Source organism: Lonchura striata, chromosome 1, assembly GCF_050655825.1.
Source record: "Lonchura striata isolate lonStrDom1 chromosome 1, ASM5065582v1, whole genome shotgun sequence".
Taxonomy (NCBI): Eukaryota; Metazoa; Chordata; class Aves; order Passeriformes; family Estrildidae; genus Lonchura; species Lonchura striata.
In genome coordinates, this window is record NC_140703.1 from 79,063,876 (window position 1) to 79,087,233 (window position 23,358).

At 39.8% G+C, this 23,358-nt stretch overlaps 1 protein-coding gene across 1 annotated transcript in view; it reads left to right on the plus strand.

Moving 5' to 3' along the window:
- The first annotated feature begins 870 nt into the window (after positions 1–870).
- The window catches only part of RAP2A (RAP2A, member of RAS oncogene family), a 30,626-nt gene continuing 8,138 nt past the window's right edge, over positions 871–23,358 (plus strand). Inside the window, exon 1 of the mRNA XM_021530290.4 lies at positions 871–1,291. Coding sequence (XP_021385965.1) covers positions 978–1,291 — 314 coding nt within the window. The 5' untranslated portion in view covers positions 871–977. The remainder of the gene's footprint in view (positions 1,292–23,358) is intronic.

Sequence of the window (23,358 nt, forward strand, 5' to 3'; positions counted from 1 at the left end):
ATACAAGAAGCATACAAGTGAGCATCTTTCCGGAATTATACCAGTTCCTGGGAGGAACTGTGAATTCCATCCCATCAATCGTCTTCATTTTCTATACTGTTTTGATGGAGCATTTTTCCCCAAGTGTACCACCACCACTTTTTCTGGCCCCTTCTCTCTATCGGAAGGGGACGAGAAGGCAGAAACCCGCGGCCAACAAGCGCCTCCGGCCGCCCCTTGCAGGCACAGCCCAGACCGCAGTGCGTCCAAAGGGATCCAACGCGCGCCGGATCGCTGACACGGATTTGATGAATCCCTGACTCTTTCGCCCAGCAGCGGGATTCCCAGGGCCGGAAAGCCGCCGGGCGCGGAGCGGCCCGAACTTACCGCGCCGGAGCCGCCTCCCCGCCGCCCGGGAAGCGGAACCGCGGGAGCCCGGCCGCGCCCCCATTGGCTCGTCCCGCCCCCGCCCGCTGCCCTTCCCGCTGGGAGCCGGCCCGGCAGCGGGGCCCGGGGACGCTGTGTGCCAGGGCGACGGCGCGGGCCGAGCGACGGCACTGCAGGGGACGCGGGCGGGGAAGGGGCCCGGCGGCGGCAGCGCCACCGCCCGCGGCATCACGCGCGGCCGCCGCGCCCGGGCAGGAAGGGGGCGCGCCACGTGACGGGGCGGTGCCCGCCCCCTTCCTCCTCCTCCTCCTCCTCCTCCTCCTCCCCGCTCTTTCTTCCCCGTCCCGCCCCGTTGGCTGTTGCCGTGGCGACACGGGAAGGAGGAGGCGGGGCCGCCGCCCCACCCCGGCCGCGCCGCAGCCCGTGAGCGCGGCCCCGCCGCCGGCAGCGCCGCCCAGGAGCCGCCGCGGCGGCCCGGAGCATCCGCCGGGCGGGGAGCGGAGCGGAGGCGGCTGCGGCGGCGGGCGCAGGGCGGGGCGGCCGATGGCGGGGGGGTGAGGAGGGGCCGTCGGCAGGTGCGGGTCGGGCGGGCGGTCCGCGCTGGCGGGAGGATGCGCGAGTACAAGGTGGTGGTGCTGGGCTCGGGCGGGGTGGGGAAGTCGGCGCTCACGGTGCAGTTCGTGACCGGCACCTTCATCGAGAAGTACGACCCCACCATCGAGGACTTCTACCGCAAGGAGATCGAGGTGGACGCCTCTCCTTCCGTCCTGGAGATCCTGGACACGGCGGGCACCGAGCAGTTCGCCTCCATGCGGGACCTCTACATCAAGAACGGGCAGGGCTTCATCCTCGTCTACAGCCTGGTCAACCAGCAGAGCTTCCAGGACATCCGACCCATGCGCGACCAGATCATCCGCGTCAAGAGGTGACTTGCCCGGCGGCCGCTCCTCCGGCGGCCGCGCCCGACGCCCACCTGCGGCCCGGCCCGCCCCGCCGGGGCCTGCGGGCCGCCCGTCCCCCCCTCCGTGCCCTCCTCCCCCGCCCCGGTGCCCGGATCTCCGGCCCGGGGCCTGCCCGCGCCCGCTCAGGTGCCTGCCCCGCGGCTCCCTTCCCTCGCCCGGCTTCCTCCGCCCTCTCCCGGGCGGCCGGGCCGTGCCCCCGTCCCGCCGCCCCCTCCGGAGCCGCGCCCGCCGCCCCGGGCTCCCCGTGGGCGGGCGCCGGCCGGGGGCGGCGGAGCGGGGGCAGGGCCCGGGGGCTCCGGTGGTTTCCGCCGCTCGCCCTCCCCCAGTGGCGTGTGCAGGGAGTTTGGGGTGCTCCCGTATGGCATGCGGTGGAGAATCTGGCCAGAGGCTGGAACCGTGGGGGCGGAAAAGCAGTTCCCCCAGTGGTGTATCGGGTCAGCCTGCCCTCGAGTGCACTTTCTTGGTGGACGTGCTATGGCCGGTGTGCAGGGGAGCCACCTGGATGCTTTCGTGCGGCAGACGATAGATCTGCCTGTTCAGATACCTGCATAGATATTTCCATGAACTTCCCACTCTAAAAGTGCAGGACGCCAGCCTCTTGAGTCTCGGTGGAAGTGAGGGCTGTGAGTGTTAGGCCTCGTGTGTGCTGGTGTTTCTCTTAATTTTCCCACGGTCTCGTTGCCAGCCGCTCTGTTAGGAGCGAGCCCACGGTGGTGAAACACCGGTGCCTCCTGCCAGTTTGTTTTTATAATCGCTGCGTTGTTTAGATGCGCATCAATCAGTCAGATGTCGGCGGCTGAAATGCAGCCAGTCGCGCTAAAATAAGGGTAGATGCACCATTTGAAATCATAGCAACCGTTTGAACCAGAGCGGAGATGGGAAAATGCCGCTGGCTAGATCATCGCAGACAGAGGTCTGTTACTGCCCGTGGAGGGAGGCTGCAATTATATCGCAGAACTGGTTGTAGCTTTGGCTTGGACATCTGAAAGGGAAACCCTTGTAAATAACTCAGTTGGACCACATCTGTTGGATTTGCATCTTAATGTAGAGTAGAGCGTAAAAGGTGATGATAATAATAATGGCTAATCATACGGTCGGGTATGGTCTGTTCACAGAAACTGCCATTCCAGACCAAGGCCTGGGGAAGATGTATTTTGAAATTGGGGAGGAGGGTGAGTAGGGGAAGGGTGAGGGAGGAGGCAAAGCGCTGCTATTTTTAAAGACTTGCAACTTTTTCACAGTGGGTGTTTCTCAATGTGTGTCCTGACTCTTTCAGTGGAGATTTCTAAAGACCAATGTAATGGAGTTATTTTGAATTTATTTGAAAAGTGCATTTTCGGTATCCTTCCGTTCTTATCATTTGTACATACCTTACAGAAGAGCATTTTTTCTTTAAGTAGTTCGGGTAGACTTTATTCATTTTTAAATGCTTTTAGTTTTCTTGTATTTAATCACCACTATAAATTCATTTAGCTTCTGAATTTATATCTGTGGCTTTTGCAGCTTGCTTTGTACGTTGTGCTGGAGCATCTGCGTTCAGACCCCAGCTGACCAGCTGTAGATAGGTGAAGCAAAATAGAAAGCAACTTGTACTTCCATAGTTAAACTGACTCGGCACCGCTGAGAGTGGGTCTAAATGCTCCTTTCGTTTTTCATCTGCCACCTCTTTCACTGCAAGACTTCAGCTTTTGGCTTTTGGTTAGATATTTTGTGAGACATATGAGCAACATTGTAATCCTGAATTTCATTTATGCAAAGTAATCTAAATGCAGCTGAATCCTGAAAATTTTAGCAAACCCAGATAATTTTAATTGAGTTGTAGTTGAAAGGAATATAATGCATTAAAAGGATGTAGCTTTAGCAAGGGTACCAGTTTTTCACTTGTTAACTTGCCTGATTTACATATGTGGGTTGTGGTGGGGGAGTTATGTTTTGGAACTTAGGTTCGCAGGCAGTGTAAGACCTAATGTGCTGTAGACTTAAGCTTGCATCTTTCTTACCAGTTGAACCTGAAAAATGCATATTTACAGGTACAATATGCATCTGTACAAGGACTTCTAAATTACAATTTACAGTTGCAGAAAGGCATTTAATCCGTTCTGAGAAACAAATAATCGTAGTGCTGTTTTCTTGGGGGTTTTGGATGACAATTTTATGCTTATATTGATACAAAACCACGTTCTGAAAATCTCTGAACTTTAGTTGTACCCAAAAACCAATTGGCCAGGTCTCTAAGTCGTAGGTGTCTGTGCATTTTACATATTGTCCTTGCTATTTTGTTTTATTTGCGGATGAAAGAATCCCTGTGTTACACCATAATTAGAGAGTAATTCTAATTACTCTCCCAAGAAGTAGAAAAGCCAGTTGAAATTCACTCTTTGGGTTAAGAGATGCACACTTCAGTCTCCTGCTTCTCTGGTCTAACCCCACATACCAGGCCAACTAAGCAAAGCGAGTCCTTCAGCCCACCTGATGAATCTGAGTGACCTTAGAGGAATGAATGACATGTGTCATGAATGAAAGAGAGGAAACAAGCGGGCCTTCACTTAACTCTGAAGCTTAGTGGTTAGTAGAGACTGAGATCACTCTTGCCATTCTAGTTTCTGTTCTCTTTAAATGGCTATTGAATATTAGCGCATAAATAGGCTTAGTCTGAAATCCAGCTCTGCCAGCTTGCAGAACTCCCCTAATGGCAAAACTGTGAAGTTGAGCTTCCTTGTGTAGTGTGTGTAGGCCTTGCATCCCTTTCAGTCATGGTGCACAGCTTTATCAAGAGTGGAGGATGTCTCCATGGCTTTTAAACAGGTAATAAAACAGGTAATAAAAATTCTTCCCTGGGAAAAGTTTTAAATGTAAACAGTATTCCTCTCTTCAAAGTAAAAAAAAAAAAAAAAAAAAAAAAATTATTTAGCTCTTTCTAAGAGAGAGTCTAGGTGCTTTACCTTGAGAAGGGAGCCGTGCCAGTTCTGGGTGGATAGGCGCACCCCAGCAACTCTGCCTAGGGAGAGGATGAGGAGAAGGAAGAGGTTTCAGAAGTGCTCACTGTACACTGGGCCAGCGTTTCCTGCAGTGCAGAGTGCTGCCACCATTGGATGAAGGGTAACAGTGGTACAAAATCACAGCTGCCGTTCTTCCTCCAGATGCTTTATCTGAAATTCCTTGATCCAATCCCAGTTTGGGCACCTGGAACTGGTTTCTGGACCCCGCTTGTGCCAAATAGGTCCATTAAGCCTCATTTATTGATTCTTGCATGTGCTGAAGGTTTGTACTGCTAGGAAGATGGAGTGTGCATAAGGTAGCTTTGAAGACTACTTACTTTCTGTATTCAAGAAGGATAGAGAGAATCAGCTACTGCTTTGCTTCCTCATGGTGAGGTAATACACAAAGTGAGTTACCTGTGCATTGGTAGGTGCTGCAGCTCTGGGGCCTTCTTCCTTAGATGTACAGGCTTGGCAGCAAAGAATTGACTTGTTTATGCTGCAGACAGAACTTGCCATCGTTTCAGAATGAGCTGTTTTCTGGAGAAACCTTCTATTTGTGAGAGCAGGGCTAAATTGGATGAGTGGGCCCATGCCAACAGAGGTCTGCAGTGAAGGAAGAACAGAAGCTGTCAAAAGAACAGATTGGAAATGGTATACCCCAGTGAGATGTCAAGATTTAGAAGTAATTAGTGAGTATGAAGATTAGGTAGTGCAAATTTTATTTTTATTTTTGTGGGAAAAGGAGTTGGGTATCTTCTAACACTTTTGTGTTTGTCTGTTGTGTGATTAGAAAGCTCTAAAGAGAATCTGCTGGTATTTGCCAAATACTGAATTTTAATTTTGAATATGACTGCCAATGTTTTTCTGTTATGAAGGTATGTTTAAAACTCGCTAAATATCCATTCTAGGTGCTTGCTTGGCCTTCAATAGTGTAATTTCTCAATCTGTTCTACAGGCGTTTTTATAGTGTTTTTTTAGTTGAACCCCATGAAATAGGAAATTATTATTATTTCTATTCAAGCAGAAAACTAGAGGCTAGAAGCAAACTCAAAGTTAATTTAGAGTTCTTCACTTGTAGTAATTTCTCCAGTTGTCTGACCTGTGCTTTAAGTACAGGACTGTTGCGTTCATATTTTGGGAACTAACAGAGCCTAAAAGTATTTCTCAAAAGTGCTATTTTACTCCAAGTAGTGAAAAAAATCTCCAATGCTTTTTCTCTAGAAGAAAAAGACCAGAAAATTTATTTTATTTAGATAGGCTGAAAATGTAGACTAAATTATATAAGTATATTGCTATGAAATGCCACGGAAATCTGTCTTTGAATTGACAATATTTTTTGTAGTCTCTGTGGTTTATGATCAGGATGAAAATCTGCCTCCCAGTCTAGGGATTCTGTGTAGTATTAAAACATACAAGAGATGTAATTATTGAAATTTATTAATTGTGAAATTGGCATTTTCAGTCAATGCTAATTGATGTATTTAGTGACTTGATGGTGATTAAGTCTGGAAAACTATATTTGAAATTAAAAATTGCTCAAAAGTTTAGTTGAAAATATTGCTTTCCAAATACTTTGAAATTGAAGAATGATTTTTATTCAAAGAACATAAGACCTCTTTAAACAAGGTTGAATTTCTCAGTTTTATGAAGTTCTGTGTATGTTGCATCCTTATTTTCAGAAAGTATTTTTTCTACTTTGGAGAAGTAGTTAGAGGAGTCTTTGTAAACACTGGTATAGCACCTTCAGCCACAAACATGGCTTCAACCTTTCAGGAAGAAACACTGAAGTGTTTGGTAGAAGCAAAGCATGGAAAATCCTGTTTCTTCTGAAGTGTACTGTATGCAAAGCTAGACAAGTGTTTAGGGATTTTCATAGGTGCGAGCTTGTGTAGAGATGGCAGAAATAAGCACACAATGAAATCCTTAAGTCTTTTTTAGGGAAAGTTCTTTTTCTTGCAATCATCTTAATGTAATGGATTGGTTTGAATAATCATCTTTAGGTAAAAAAAGCAGAGTGGGTAAAAAGCCCCCATTCTCCTCTTGGCCAAGCTGCCAGCCATTCTTGTGCACCCATGAGATGACATTTAGGACTTCATTGGAAGAACAGATTAACAGATCCTAAATCTTAGCAAACATTTGAACATATTTAAGTACAATAGAAGAACTCTACTGGTCTCCCTTTTCCTTTTTTCTTAGTTAAGGGACACCTATGGATAGTTGCTTATCAGTTGGGAACCTCACTGATTTGCAAGAATAAAATGTAAACACTATAAGCATCTGGAGAACTATAAAGGTTATATAAAATCAGAACCTTCAGAATAGAAAGCTGTAATATATAAATATATAATATATAAAGCTATAATATCAGAACCTTCAGCTGCCTGGCCATCTCTGTGTTTTACTGGGGAACTGATACATAGACTATCCTCTAGAAAGGGTCTGTAAGAGAAAGTATAACTCAGATTTGTGCTCTCATGTTTTTAAAGTAACTTTTTAGAGACTAAAAGAAGCATTGTATAGAGCTTAGATTTATTTTTTTTGTGTGTAAATCTACCTTTGTTTTAATTTGAAATTAATGAACTAATTCTGTCAGATAAAATTATAGGTTCCTACAAGTCTTATACAGACAATCCTCTAAAAAATGTCTCTGAGAATGTGCAATTTTAAGCTATAGAAGACTATTTTAAAGTTGTTTGGCTTAGTCTTAAAATCAGATATTTTAAGATGCTTGTGCCCCTGCAGAACATATAACCTTTAATGCTTTCCTGTAGTAACTTTTGAATTTAATTACATATTTGCAGAGTTCCTTTGACTCTTCCAGCTCACACTTTCCCACTCTCACGTTCTTGCTAATCTGAAATATTCATATTACTTTGAACTTCTATCAGTGGAAAATGTGAAAATTGGAGACAAGGCTTATAACCAGTGTTCTAATGTGTTGGGGTTTTTTTGGCTGTTTCCCTGCTCCCTACCATCCCACAGCCTAGAACAGATAATTTTATAGATATCCCTTCCCAAGTTTTACTTATTTTTCTCTGTAAGGTAAAATGACATGATAGTTTTCATATACGAACACTGAATATAAATATTTTTTATCCCCTCCTGCTTTTTAGGTGTTCTTTGGACTTTTATTGAAAAAGCCAGGTAGGCACGCTCCTTTTCTATGCGTGTTTAGTTTAGATTGTGCTAGTTTAGAGTATAGTGCTTTTTTTGTTGGGTTTTTTCTTTTTTTCTAAATGATGCCTATATTCCTTAGCATCATCGTCTGGGTATAGTAAGCTGCTGTAGCTTATGTTGTTGTAGAGGTGTGTGGGTAATTTTTGGATAGCTACAATTATCGAATAGTAGAACAGTATGTGGCAAGGCTTCTTAAATTTGTTTTTGGTTGTGCAATATTGCTTGATTGTATCTGTGTTGTAAAATGTCATTTAATGTGTTAAAGACCAAATATAACCATGACTTTAATTGCTTTTATAACTTAGTTCAGTAATATAGCATTGGGGTTGAATGCTATATAATGTTTGGGGTTGAATGTTTTCTATATTGCTCTTTATTAGGCTGTTTTGGCAAAGATTTTTTAATATTTGGAAAATTTTATTTTAAAAAACCATTGCTCATTAGAATTTCTAGTTTTGCCTTTAAATTTCTGTTTTGCTGAGAGAACAGGAATTCTTAAAATACTGTTTTTTATAGCCAACACAGTTGGCAGTAAATTTTGTATTTTCTTACAAAATAATTATTTGGTTGGATAGTGTGTAGATAGAAATAAGTTTCATTCTTTGGTCAAACATGAAGCATTCTGGGTAACATTATGCTTAGTTAAAGCTCTTATGTTATACTTTTTAGACCAAAATTTCAAAAATAGGCATTCTTTGGCTGTTGAAAGTTTCTGAATGAAAATGTGAAATGTCTGAGTGGGTGGATCTCCCCAAAAAAATCATCAAATCCTTCCATTAAATTTATTTTCCAGTTTTCTTCTTAATAATTGAATGTCAGATTTTTATTTCTTGTACCTAAGAAAAAAAACAGGGTTACTGGTTATTTAATTTCTGGAGCATTACAAGTGTTGCTCAAACAATTTTTTTTCCTCCTTGTAAATTGTGTAGGTGGTATGTGATGATAACGTTTTGAGAGAGAATAGGGAAGCAATCAGGGCTGCAGTGCTAAATTATCCTGGCACGTAGTGACTTGTATAAAGATTTTAAGGTAACAAGAACTGTAGCTATCTGCTTCTATGGGTTTTCTTATTCATTAGCTTGCTTCTGCTCTTTTTGGGGGGTTTGGATTTGTTTTGTTCTGTTCTGGGTTTGTTTTCCAGAGGTTTCCAATACAGGACTAGTATTCAATTTTTGCTGCACCAAAGCAAAGACAATAGTCTAGGTGCAGTTTACAATGATGAGTGCAACTTGAACACTTTCTTTGTCAATGGGTTGGATGCCTTTTGGTAGCTGTGTTGTCTTAAATCCTAGTCTAGACAAGAGAATTAAAGGTGTGTTATGAGCATGTTATCCTTTCTCAACATTAATGTCATGGGACTCAGTAATGTTGAGTGCTGTGCTCTTCAAAAATGCAATGGTGACAATATTTTAATTCTTGTCTTGGTTAGCCCTAGACTGGGTGAAAGATCAGGTGAAGGACAAACAAAAGGAATGTTTTTACGGTTGATTAGTTTGTTTTGAAATATCTCTTGTGTCTTGTAGATATAGCTTTAACATTTTTTAAAATATTATCTTCTGCAAACGTCATAGTAATGAGAAAATGAAAGCATTTGTAAAAATATTAGGATGTAATAGTGTAGGGTAGTGGTCTGTGGTAAAATAAAATACAGTTCTTGCTTTAAAGAATGGTTTGGGTACTTCCATTATTGTTCTGGTTAACAAGTAGCCACCTTAACTAAAAGATTAATAGTGTTTGAGATTCCCATGCGAGTTTCAACTCAACTACAATTTAATTTGAACTGGAAATGAATTGGATAAGGCACTGAACTTAAGTGCTCTGAATGTGAAGAAGAGCTTTGATCCTGGATTTCTGATTAATTGCAAAAAAGGATGCTTTCAAGAAATAGCCAAGTAGGTCACTGCTAGCCTGTATGCATGTCTGCTGAATTATGAGCAAGTTTTCACAGGAGAACGTTTGAATTGTTTGCCCTCTTACTCCCAATATATTTTACAGTATAGAGGGTAAGCCATGACTGATCAACTACTATATCTGATTAGATCTGGTTGCAGTTTCCAGCACTGCTGTAACATCTTTTAAAATGCTGTATAAAATCTCACTTGAAACATTTTATAGAATAATTGGAATGCTTCTGTCTTTTCAAAAAGCTGTGAACTTTATAAGACCAATATAGAAATGCATAAATTCTCTCCTCAAGATTTCATTTTCTTTTGAAATGTCCTTACTATGTTTTTAATTTAATTTATAAATTTTAGAAACTCATTGGTTTTGTTAGAACTAAACAATGAATACAAAATGTTGGGAGTTTATACCATTTTCCCCAGAATTTATAAATGAGAAGGGGAAAAAAAATGGTGATTTTTTTTTTCTCACTCGCTTTTGAATTTAATGATGCAGAATGCTGAACGAGTGTATTTTTTTGAACTATGACATCAGTCCTAATTTGTATACTGCTACTTGTAAATACATGTTTTTAGGAAGGTATGTTTTCGGTCTGTGTATTACTTTCTACTGCCAAAAGGACTTGATGTGTTAGTAGATTTTTGTAGTAGTCATCTTCTGTCTCCAGGTTCAGAATTTGCCCCTCTTCTGCTGAAATAATTCTGCTGAAGACCTGTCTCACAGTGGTGTTCTGTGGTTTAGTTGTGGGGTTTTTTTAGCTTCAGGAATTCAGGTTGGGTTTTTTTAATAATTTGGAGGGCAGAAGATGATCATGTTGAACTATTTCTTCTGGGCGATTTTATCAGATGCTTTTCATATCCCTCTAACCCCACAAAGCAAAAAATCTTAACTGGTCTGAGTGTTTTTCAGTCTTCAGTTAAATCCAGGCTCTCCATCTCAGTGCTTAAAGAAGGCATCTGCTCTGCTCTGACAGTCTCAGATGCAGTTAGATTCTTGGTAGCTGACATGTATGTCACTCCCTACAATGCCTGGAAGAGAGAAGAATGAGTCACCTTCTGCTGGGTTAAGGCTGCTGCAGTCCACTGTCAAAGTCCAAGTGATAATGTGGAGTGAGTTCTCCCATTGCTTTCTTCCGTTTGGGTGTAGCTTTAGGTTTGGAGGGAGGGGAGTGGTTGTTGTCGCTGTGGTATCAGTTAAATCTGTTCAATCTGCTTGGATTCCTTAACAGATGAGCTCCTCATGATGCATGGAGGCATTGGAGGTAGGAGAGGTTGGTTTCATTATTGTACCAAATGTGCAGGATGTAAGCAGGCACTCCTGGCATCAATCTTCTGAACATGCAGTGCTCTGAAACAGATGCCTTTTTAAATATATTTTTCCCCGATGCCAACCTTCTCTTTTTATGCATTTCATTTAGAAATAAATGAGACCCAGGCCTTACAAGAGAAAACACTAAGCTATTTTGGGTAATTTTCTTTGGAAACAGGCTTTGTTCTAAGGTGTATGATACTGTTGCAGCAAACCACTCAAACTACCAAGTCATATATGCAGAATCTTTTCTCTTGAGAAACAGGCTTGGCTGCGGGTCAAAACACTTAAAAAGAATGGGAGAGGAATGGAAGTCAGTATGTCACCATGAAGCAACAGCTGACCTTTCCTGAAATATTATGGTCACCTGGACTAGGGGAGTCTTTTGGTGATCATTAACTATATGGGATATCCATTTTGCATTTTTGCAGTGACTTCCTTATCTAAAGAGAATTAACTGTCCTGAGAAATCCCTGAGTATCAGTCCTGGTACCTTTCTTTATCTTCTACATACAATCTTTTTCTGTTGTTTCCTTGGGATTTGTGAATTTGCCTTCTTGTGTTTGTACTTACCTTCATATTGGTACATCTTCAACAAAAAGATTGAAGAATATTTTCTAAACCTGTCTTGCAACTGAGTGGTTAGAATAGTCTTCTGGGAAAAGCAGATGTGAAACTCCTATGACTAAAGGAGGTGCGGTGCAGGTCTGTCACCTCATTGATCGGATTATAATCGGTGTACTATGTTAAATGTGAGAAACAGCATTGACACCATTTGCTTTTATTCCCAGGGCTTTCTGTGGAAGTGATATCTGTTGTGGATTTGTTGAATATCTTACTATTGTTGTGTTAGTAGACTCAGTAAGCAGTGTTAAGTGAATTAGGTCTCTTGAGGGACTTAACTGCTTGCAGAAGTCTGCAGAGACCATCACTGTGTGGCACTGTTTTGGTACCAGTATGGCTCACTTGGGCAGCTCTAGGCCTTCAGACAGATACCTTGTTTTGACAAAAACTTTGGGTGGGTGCAGCTTTTAGTGAGGAGGGAGAAGTTTTGTGGAGAAGTCTCCTGGTCATGGGCCTCTAAATGCTTCTGGAGTTCCAGTATGTTTATCTACCTCAGTTTTGCTTTCAGTCCCAGAAATATTTGCCATCAGAATGAGTAAATCTCTCTACCTCCTTTTTCACATCAGTTTCATTCTGCATGTTTTGAGTAGCGAGTTTCTGAATGCCTTTGTATGACTTTTTTAGTATAGAATATGGAGACTTAATGATCCACAGCACAAACTTAACAAGCCTTGTACTTCAGATGCCTTCCTTCTCTAGAAGGGGTTCTATGCACACCTTATATTATATTTGTGATTATAAATTTTTACTTGGAGTAGAATCTGCTTAGAGGTCTATCCATATACAAATAGTTGTCTGAGGAATGATGGACTCTTTCCTAGAAAGACACTGGAGAAGAAGATCCTACCAGGATAGCCTGTCAAGAGTCCATAGAGTTTTAATGTTAAGTATCAAACAGGAAGAAACTCGATTATTTTGCCTTCATTAGGTATCTCTTCTGTCTGTCTCTTAGTTTGGTTGTCTGCAGCGTCACTTAACATTAGAAGCTGCAGATGCTTAGCATCTCTTTTCATGCCACCTTTTTCCCTACTAGTTGGTATAGGTTGGCCATGTGAGAGAATCAATAGCCTTGTGCTCCTTGACCCTTGCTGTTCTAGAAAATTTAGGCATGATGACACATTCTAGAATTTCACTCAATCCAGATATTTACAAAATTCATTATAACTGGGGAGAAACCAGGCTGCCTGCTGTGTGTGTGTGGCTATTGTTTTGATGGGAGTGGGGTTCAAGTCCTTTAAAGATAAAATAATGAATCAGCTGATAATTTTGCCTAGACTGCATGAATGGGTCTTTAATAGTCTCACCTTTAGTCTGTCACCATACACAATGTAGTTGTTCCATCTGGGATTTTGTAACTTCTGTTACTTAACAAAGCATCGCTATCTTATTATGTAGTTGTTGCAAATTTCTGAGTCTGTTGGACTATCTAGCAGTTTGTAGTCAAACTTCTTGTAATTCTTTTATTTCTAATGCTCTCTTGTAACCAGATCACTTAGCAACCAAAATCAGATACTTGCTACCCATCAGATGTGTCTGTTAACAACTGTTGGCAAGGAATGCTGTTCCTATTACCACTCTGAGTTCCAGATTTTACATTGTGGGAATGGTCCTGCTCCCACGAGGCCTTTTGCCCCAGATTCTGCACTGACCATGTAATTGGAAGACTTGCTCCTCATCTGGATGAAGGGGATTTTCAGGAGCCATAATGAGCAGATGGAGGCCTTTGACAACCTCCTGATGCACGGGAGCTTCTGTTCCTTTCATCTTTTTGATTTACACTGTTAGTTACACCTGTAATTGCCAAGAGCTCAGCTACTGGGCTGCAGTGATGGTTTGCAGACAGGACATGAGAACATTTAACAGGAAGCAGGGCCCTTTCTCAAGGGGAGGAAGTGACGGGTGCTTGCAGATGATATGAACCCTCCATCACAAGACTAAAATGTAGCAGGCATGTTCAAAGGGCCTATATCTCTAAAATTATATCACAAGAAGCTGAAGATAAACATCATGGTAGCTTGATGGTGGAAAGGTAGTTTATCCAGATTGCTTCATGTTAGGTACTTTAGTAACTCTTTGAACAAATCCATGTGATTCAGGTTTTACCTACCAGAGTTTACAATGTAACTGTTACGAACAGGAAAACAAAATATATAGAAATCTATTATCAGAGTACTTGAACTTAAAATGTCCAAATTGCTCTGTAACATAAGGAAGCGGGAAGGATGAATTGCAGGGCTTACTAATGTGTCCCTAGGCTTGATAAGGACACATTGGAGAAAAAGAAACAACCCTATGTTTACAAAGTTTTCACCTCTGGAAAGAATTGCTGCGTTGTAGACTTTACAGAGGAAAGAAGTATGATTTTTGATAAAAGAAAATATTTTCTTTCCATGGCAACTCAAGAACTTGGTCATTCAATATAATTGCTGCAATTTATTGCAGGATATTGCCTTTTCTATTTTTTTCTCACAAACTATATTTGGCAAAAAATACACACACAAAAAAAAGAGAAAAGCATCCTTTTTTAAATGAGATGAGTCTATTCAAGAAAGAAAGCAAATAACCTAAAGGTGTGAAAGTGCATAACTTGGTGCATGTTGAATTTTCCTCCAGATGGTTTTTAATCAGAAGTAGTGACTGCCATCGTGGTAGCTTCATCTGCTAGAGGGGGACAATGGTAAGCTCAGCCTTGGATGAAAGCTGAGAAGGCACACCTTGAAAAGTCCATCATTACTCTAAAATTAAGCAATTGTATTGCCTTTCTAGCTGGGATAATTAGTCTGGTAATTGAAGTTTACATTCTTTTCCAAGAAATGATCAAAACGCTTGCTTTGAAAGCCTTTGTCTGTCAGCAAGAAATGTGGTTAGATTAAAAGGACTGGGAACAGTCTAGGCTTCACACCTCCGCACACACCTTCAGATTAATTGGAATGGCCTTTCTGAATAGGACAACTTAATGTGGAAAAAATAATTAACTATTTTCAGGAAATTCTAGTTACCAATTAGTGATTCAATGAAGAAGGTGCAATGGACACTGGGGTGTGTATGGTACTTCTAAACGTTACCTCTTTCTTAAAAGAAAACCTTATTTTTCAAATATTTCAGTAATTTTCAAAAGTTTTCTTACTGTTACTTTAGAGGGTTAAGTATACAAATTACCATCCTTTTTGTACCTAAAATGTGGCAAATAGGCATGAAAATATTGGGGTAATATTTTATTTCTTAGAATAGAATTAAGTACATGTGGTTTTTTTAAATTAAGTTTGCTCAGAAAGAGAGACAGCTAAAATGTATGTACAACATACACACAAATATGTGCATATATGTACATGAGAGGTTTTCAGTCTTTTAGCCATCTGGGGTCAAGACTCGGGATAAAAGGAAAAATAATTAATTAATTCTATCAGGTTCTGCAATCATCATCTGTTTAAAAAAAATTAAAATAGGCTTTGTGTACATGTGAAAATTTTTTCACAGAATTGCTTCTGAAAAATTTGTTTAAACCAGTGTAAAGCCACACTGTTTGTCTCATACCTGATTTGAGCAATATGAAAATTGGTATCCATGCGGGAATTTGCAGTATTTTAAAGAAGTTTCTTAGGTTGACCTGGCTTGTGTTTTCTCCCTCTGGAAAAAAAAAAATGTCAGTAACAGACGTAGGCACTGATTTCATCCTGTTTCCCTCTCTCACACACTTGTGCATGGGTTGCTTTTTCTGTCAGCAAGTGAGGCCCGTCCTCCCCATCCCTGGGTGACACCGGCCATGGGCCGGCACACGGCCGCCGACAGAACGCCAGCGCGGAGCTGCTCTGCTGCCCAAGGGATGCTGGCAGCCGGAGCCCTGGGCTCTGACCCTGGCACTGCTGACACAGCTTTGGCACGGCCAAGGTGCCCACATCCCCAGAGATGCAGCGGTGTGCTGGTGGTGGAGTCCAGGCGCCAGCCTTGCTGGTAGGGTTAACAGGTACAAGATAAAACAGTCTGCAGGCTTGACTGGCTGCCACAGAGCGTCTCCGTGAGCAATGAAATGGCCATCAGGCAGGTTAGTAAAACTCTTCTGGGAAAGAGGAGCTTTTTATAACCTAGAGTAGACCCAAGGAAATTAACATTTTTATAGTAGTTAAAATATAAATAGCTTGATATCTGAGATGATGAGTATATTTAAGTTCCTCATTCTAGATGGCTTAATTTTGATAGTTAATAAAATATTAGATTTTGGATATTCATACGCACATCTATGTATGTGAGAAAAAGTAAAATATGTAGATTTTATTGTTTTACTAGGTACCCTGTACTTAATGTCATATTATAAACAAGTTCTTACTAAGAAATGTCTGGATATTCAAATGGATTATACTCACAACACTGATTCAGAATGAAGTAGTCTGTTATTTTTCTTTAATTGGTACCCATTTTATTGTAGAAAGAATGAAAAAATCTCATAAGAAAATTATTTATGCTCAAGATAGAAGGGAGGTTATCAAGAAATTGTTCTCTATATTTATCTTTATTCCACTTAAAGGTAGCATGTTGGGAGGCAGTATTTTGTATTTGAAGATGAGCCAGATTTATTTTAATAAGAACAAACAAGTAACAATCAAAATTTCCTGACAATTCTGAAGCTCTTATTTTGGTCTGTTCATCTTTAGATATGGAAACAGTTTCACTTAACAAGATTATATACACTTTTTTGAATACAATTTCTGGAGAGAGAAAGCTGAGGTGTTGAAGATGGAGCTGATTTCTTAAACCTGTGGAGAATAAAACCTTTCTGGTGCTCTGTTTATTCTAACATTCCAATTATTTATAGTAGGCATATGGTAATTAGATAAATTGTTCTGTAAGATAAGGGCCACCAACTTTCTGAAGTCATGGCAGAATGGTTTTGCTTACCAAGTTGAAAATAAAATGTTCTGGTAGAAACTTAGCAGGAGCAAAGAGGCTTTCAGAGCATCTGCTCATGATACTAGTCAAGGCCTTGGATTTTTACTTTGGTAGAGGAGGATTTGACTATGGTTGAAAGGAACTGAAATAAGAATACTATTTCTGCAGTAGAAGAGAAAAGCATTTATGCTGTTTTGTCCTGAATTGGTTCACTGTATCCATATGGTCACTTGTTTACTTGCTTAGAGTTTCTGTAAAGTAGTCCATCTCTTAAAAAATATCCAGAGTTGCATCCTAATTGTGCCACTGTGAGGAAGATCTGTCTCAACAGAGTGTTTTTTGCAATGTTTTTTTTATGTGCATTGTAGGATGTTTTTATTAGCTTGAAGGACATTAAGCTGTATTCTTCTTTAGTTTCTAGGGCAACGAAAGTCTCTGGTTTGAACTAAACACACAAATTCTTTTCAGGCTGTGCAGTATCATAAAAACTGTGGTATCTACCTGCCTTAGCTTCTACTTAGAGACTGATGAAAGGGCAGAAGTTCAGGCCAGGTTATTTGCCAATTAGCCCTCTTATTTTTTTTTTCTTAAGTTTTAGTGACCTGCAGCTAGGTTCATTGCAAGCAGTCAAATTATTTAAAAAGCAAATAAATAAAAGCCTCTGTGGAACTGCAGTTTGTATCAATATGTAATGCTCAATTCTACAGACTAGATTATGGCAGTCCAATTATCAGTGGTCAGTTTTATGACCAAGGGTTGCATTTTAGGGGCCAGATCTGGGTGGTGCCAAAAGTCAGGAGCACGGACTTTTTGGAGTGAAAGGTTCTTACCTCAAAATGGAAGAGAAACTGTTTCTTTCCCTGTGGTTCTGACTGGACAGGACAACATGATTGTTCATGAATTCTAATCTTTTGGAAGTGGGTGATGCTGCTAAGAAGGTTTTCAATCAACTGTTAGACCTCTTCTTGAAGACTGTAAAAGTGTAATTTTAATGACCTAGAGAAAATCCTATTGGAATAGTTGAAACAAGTTTTGCAGTGGAAATTTTATCAGTGATTATAAATTGGTTAAAGTAATATAAGAGTGTGTTGGCTTTGAAGAGTGAACTAATACTCTAAAGAACTATAGTCTTTTTACAGTCTTATAGTCTGGCTCTTTTAAAATACATATGAATTTCACTAGTTTTACTTTATGTATCCATGAAAAATTTTCACTTTCATAGGTTAAATAAACAGGGATAAAGAATTTGAAGTTGTCCTTAACATATGCTTGAGCTTTAGTTAATTCTGCAAAGTCTAGTTAGTTCATTTTGCTTTCAAAATTCTAAGATACCTGTCTATCTTGAGGCCTGCAAATATGATTATCACTTCCTCTACATAAATGAATAGTTATAAATAACTTTGTCATTTGTTTCTCAGCCCATTTTCTATGTAAACAAGCATTATGCAACTCAGTTGTCCACTTGTCTCATCTTCCTCCATTACCTGCCAGTAAGTTTTGAATTCTGCAGCACAGTTAAGCTAAATTAAACATTAGGACAAGTTCCCAAAGAGATCATGGAAAGCCTGTCCTTGGAAGTTTTCATGACTGAGCTCTGCATGGCCCTGAGGAAGCTGGTTGAGATTTCCTGGCTGACCTTGTTCTGAGCAGGGGGTTGGACTGGAGACTTCCCAAGGTCCCTTCCTGTCCAGATCAACATCTGGAACAAATTAGAAATTTAAATAATGATTAAGTTCTGTTAGAATTGTTGGTGGGAAAGACACACTGTCACTGCTATAGTTATGGAAGAAACTGGCACATGCTTAAGCCTATTTATGGACTAGAGAATGGTGAGGGGAAGAGTTGTAGGCAGAAGGAAAAACTAGAGATTTAGATAGCAGCATTGATAGGCTCTGTAAGAAACTAGACCTACCATTGTACTCATAAATTACTTTACAGATTCTGCGCTGCATACAGAGTCTGATGCCGTTTCAGCTTTTCCAGGAGGATTGTTAACAGTATTTTATTGCAAAGATATTTTTTTTAAGCTAGCTACTGGCATAAACTTTGATATGTCTGAATTGGTAGAAATCTCTTCAGTCTCTTTCTTTCTCCTCCCTCACCTCTGTCCCTGCTTGCTTGTACAGGAAGTTTACAGTATGTTTTGAAATATTACACTAGTTTATCTAAACATTTGCACATCAAGATATGCTTCTGAGAGAAATTTCTTGTGACAAAGCATGTGTTGATAGATAAATAGTAATGCATTTTAGGGTCACTGTTGTTTGAACACAGCAATGTAGTAACTGTAAACTATAAAAAAATTGGAATCCATAGATTTATATGATGTGCAAGAGGCTCACATTGCTTTTAATAGATATCTGCATTTTTCATTGCCTTTGTAAAGGCACCTATTCAGTCCCACATCACCAGAATGGGCAGGTTTTATGACCTTGTAGAGTTTTGTATAGAGGAACAAGGAAGAGGAGAAATCCCTCAATGTCAGCATATGTTTTAAGATATTGTGAGCCTTTGCAGTTTCTGCTCAAGTCAGTGGTGTTGAAGTGAGGTAACAACCTTGACTTTGACCCCAAAGCTGGTGTTCTTGCTTCAAGGCACACCTAATCCATTAGCTTTATTCTTTTTGCTGACAGATTTGATGTTGGCAGAGAATCTGCCTTAATGTTCCTTATACTTGTAAAGAAATCCCAAAATTTTGTGGTGTTACATAGCTTACTGCTGATAATAGCTGGGATGCAGGATACTTCTTCAGTTGAAGAGCAAGCAAAACTACTGCTGCATGCTTCAAGATGTTCAGATTGCCTCCATCACTAAGGATGGAAGATCTCACAAGTGTTTATGTGCCATAGGCAATAGAGGTTAAAGCTGACAACTCTTTTCTTCAGATGGAGAGCAGAGGTACAGAGTTCAAGGGACTTGCTAGAAATTGCACAGGTGGTCTGTTCCAGGGTGTGAAACTGAACCCACATCTCTTAAATCACATGTCAGCATTCCTCTTGCTTGATGCTTAATGTTTTTGCTCTAAGACATTGAGGATAAAATTTAATTATAAGTGGTTATGTCTGAAAGAAGTTGTCATTTTAAAAAAATTTCTTCTTTTTTTGAGACTTCAGTATACAAATAAAAGATAGATGGTAGTCTCTTTAATTTTAGAATCTTCTATATGTTGCACATTTGGTAGCTACTGAAAGCCTTGACATATCCAGTCATGCTCACTGTATTGGAATAAACATTCGTATATTAGCATGGCTTAAAAATATTCACGGTAAGAAAACTAATGTGGTTATTAAGAGTAATTTTCAATTATGGATGCAAAGCTTAAATATTGAAATGTGGGACATAATTTTTAAGATGTTGAGCTATTCCTGCAGCTAGTAGCAGTAATTAAAAAAAAAAAAATAGGTGCTCAGCTTTAATGTCTTGAAATTTTTTAAGCAAGAACTTTTTTTGTATTTAACCAACTATAACATGCCTCATAATCTGTTAGTAGTTTTCTTGACAAGTAGACTTCTTTCTTTATGAACTGAGTAGAGAGACAGGAGCTAGATGAAATTGGTGCAGCTGTGAGAATCTCATATTGGTAGGACATCTTGATTTTCTTGTTGCTTTTAGAAACAAGGGAATTAGTAACAATGGAAGCAGGTAAAATATTTACCTTTATTTATTTGTGCTTATTGCTTCTTAAGCTAAACCAAGGAGCAGAAAATTCCCATTTGAAAATTCCAGTGCTTCTGAGTTGCTAAATGTGCCAGGCTTTTCAGGATTTCAACAAGATGATGTTGATGCTCAGTTGTGTAAGATGAGGATTTTGATTGGCATAGAGAGGGAACTCGAGGATTAAAATCTTGTTTGGATATGCTCCCAGCAAACCTGTTGCTAAGAAGGTAGATTTTATATATCCCTTAAAGTCTTTTCAGTCTTGATAATAGACTTCAGTGTTAGCTATGAATTTTAATGATCAATACTAGGGAGAAGTGTCCTTTTTAAGGTGAGAAATAACCTCTTGTTTGTGAAGACTTTTGAGCATCTGAAATGGCAGTAGATGAGAACTCTGAAGCTAGTTGTGTGATTGGCTCCTTGTCTCCCCAGCACTCAGAAAGCTGTTTTCTTCACCTGTGCCAGAGGCTTACTTCAAAGGGAGCAGACAGTGTCATGGGACATAGTTTAAACATTCATGGAGTTCTGCAAGCTTAATGAGAAAATATCCCCCTAACATCTTAATGATCAAGGATTTTTTAGGACTTACTTTAGTGACTAGCAAACTCTTAAGACATGTTGATAGACCTTTGAATTTTCAGATGCTCTTGACATTTAATCTTAAAAAGCTGTAGGGAGAGCCAAAAGTAGACTCTATCTGCAGTGACTTGCAGAAGTTGACTGAAAACATGGAAGGAGTTTATTGTTATTCTGGTTTTCCTATGAAATCTTAGTGGCAGAAAATCCTCTGTAGATAAGAATTTTCCTCTGAAGTGAATGGAAATGTCCTGTAAGGATATTTGGTGTCCTTCATACAGACATGATGTGCATCATCCTGTTACATCTGTTGCAACAGGGGAATGTAGGTTTACTGCATGGCCTTTGAGTATGTGTGCTGGGTTGGACCATCCATGGTTCTTGTCCCTTGGAAGGTCTCAGCTGTAAGCTGCCTAGGAATAATGTGTGCAAGTGCTTTGGTTGAAAAGTGCTTATTTTGAGAATTGGGAAGTAGATATTTATAGTGCTTCTGTATACTGTGGTTGGTTGTTGTTTCTTGGGCTTTTGCTTGGAACGATTTCCTCCTATTTCTTACAAGCACAGCACCAATGGTGAGCCAAACTGGCAAGTGAAGCCAGCTCTAACACCCACAGAACTGAATTGTCTTTGAAGTATTTTGTTTAAGCTGATGGCATTATTTCCAGAAAGTTTCATGTACAAGAACAAAGTTTCAGAAGCCTCCTCAAAAGTGATATGGTGTGGTGTTATTTATTATTCTAATATTATCCTCCCAAGTTGTTTTACAATTATTATTTAATTTGCTGTCCTATGAGTAAGTACAATTATCATGACTTTATATACCTCAATCTATCCATCTGAAGAGTTTGTTTTCCCAAAGGCTATGTAAGGAGTTCATGTCAAAGCCTAGAATAAAATGTTAGATCCCAGTCCTGCAATTAGGCCATACACTGTACTTTATAGCAAACTGATTCATGACTCAGCCACCTAATTGCAGTGGGACTTCCAATAAGCTCCTTAACATCTACTCATTTATAAAAATTATTTTAAGACTATTTTTTTAGTTGGGAGTTATTGCTTAAGAAATTAAATCACTACACAATATAACTTACAAAACTGAATATTAAATGCAATTAATTAGTAAACTGGAATGACTTGTTTGCAGCAGAATCGCGGGAGTTTTACAGCTGTTCTGTATGGTTTTGCCTGAGAAGCTGTAATAATTTCCATTAGAGGGAAAAGTGCTCAAACTTTGCAGAAACCTACCTTTGTTTAGATTTGAGTATCTCACTGTTACATTTATATATGTATACAGGTATTGACACATCTTTATTGCTGCCTATTTGCAGGAGTCCATGGAAACATAATTCAGCACAATGACCCCTAATAGTTGCAGTTTTTAAAGCTACCAAAATACAAAGAATAGGGTTTTGGTAAAAGTGAGATGTCTCTTCTGTGTCTTAAGGTAGTAATAGCTTCAAAAGTGTGTATGGTTTTTTTTGGGTTTGTTTTTTGTTTGTTTTTTTTCCTGCTGCTTTGGTTCAAGAACTGATTGATTCAAGAAAGGGTTAAGATGGTTTTCTCCTTGAAAATTCTGTGGGTTTTGCTTCCATTCATCCTCGTGTTTGACAGGCTCAGAATCAGGTTGGCGGACACTTGGTGCCTTTTCTTATCCTCCATAGCTGATGTGAGTTTTAACTATGAAGGATTCTGCCTTAAATATCCAAGTGATTACATGAAAGGGATTAGAAAAATTCTATATAGTTACACTGGAATATGCTCTTCCTCTAGGTGAGGAAGCGGCTTGTTCAAGTTAAGACAGATTTTACTGAAGGCGATCAAAATTTGCAAGTTACATTACAAAAGGATATTTAGTTATATTTGGTGTGAATTTGTAAATAACCTAATAGATTTAACTGTCATTTATGGTACTTATTTCATATTACCCATAATTCTTTTGCTGCATATTTTGGCAGGATTCATACCACAAATTTTTTGTAAGTCTAAAAGGAAGAACAATTATTATTGACTTTTTGATATTATTTGCATCATTTGCAACACTAATATCTTTATCCCTTAAAAATTTCCTTTTTGAAATACTACCAAAAGTGACAGAAATGCATTTAAAAAAAAGGAGAAAGATGCCCTGTGTGTAGAAGTTAATTAAGGAGATTTAGTACTGGAGACTCCTTTTGATTATTAATAATAGTTATCCCATATAGATACCTTTTGTGTTTCAGTGGTCCCAGTTTTTATCATATAAAGCTATAATCATGCATCTTTCCAAAAACTTCACCAGGACTAAAACTTGTTATAAAAAATAGTCTTTAAGAATACATGGTATTGTCTTGGTTTTATTACACAGAATGATTTGGTTGAAAATATTTGTCTAATATGAAGCTTAGGAAAAAATCTTTTAAAAGAGACACCACTTCCAGCATGTGAATTAGAAAATGGGAACCTGCTTGTACTTTTTTCTCTTCTGAATACTACAACTCACACACACACACACACACAGAGTGGAGGGGTACTGGGCAATCTCTACCACTGCTTAAAGGAATCAGGTCAGTTTATTAGCCTTGGTGTATGTTTGGGAATTTTGTTTTGAAATTCTTTCTGTTTCAGTCTTCATTTTTATCATATTTTCACTGCACATCATCTTTGGTTTTATCTTTATCCAATGACAGTTCGAACCAGAAATCCGAGAAGTACCTTGTAAAAGAAGTCAGGTACTGCCCATGGTTTTTTGGGTGTGATTGGAGGTGGAAAAGCTGTGAGGAAAAAGTCTCTGGAGATTATTCTCATACCATTCACCTTGAAGCTTTCTAAATGTTCTAAGCTATTATTCAAAGTGTACATGATAATATAAACAGAAATGTGGATTATATGTGTACTGTGTGAGGTAAGATAAAATATAGAAATATTTATTGCTGTGTGACATA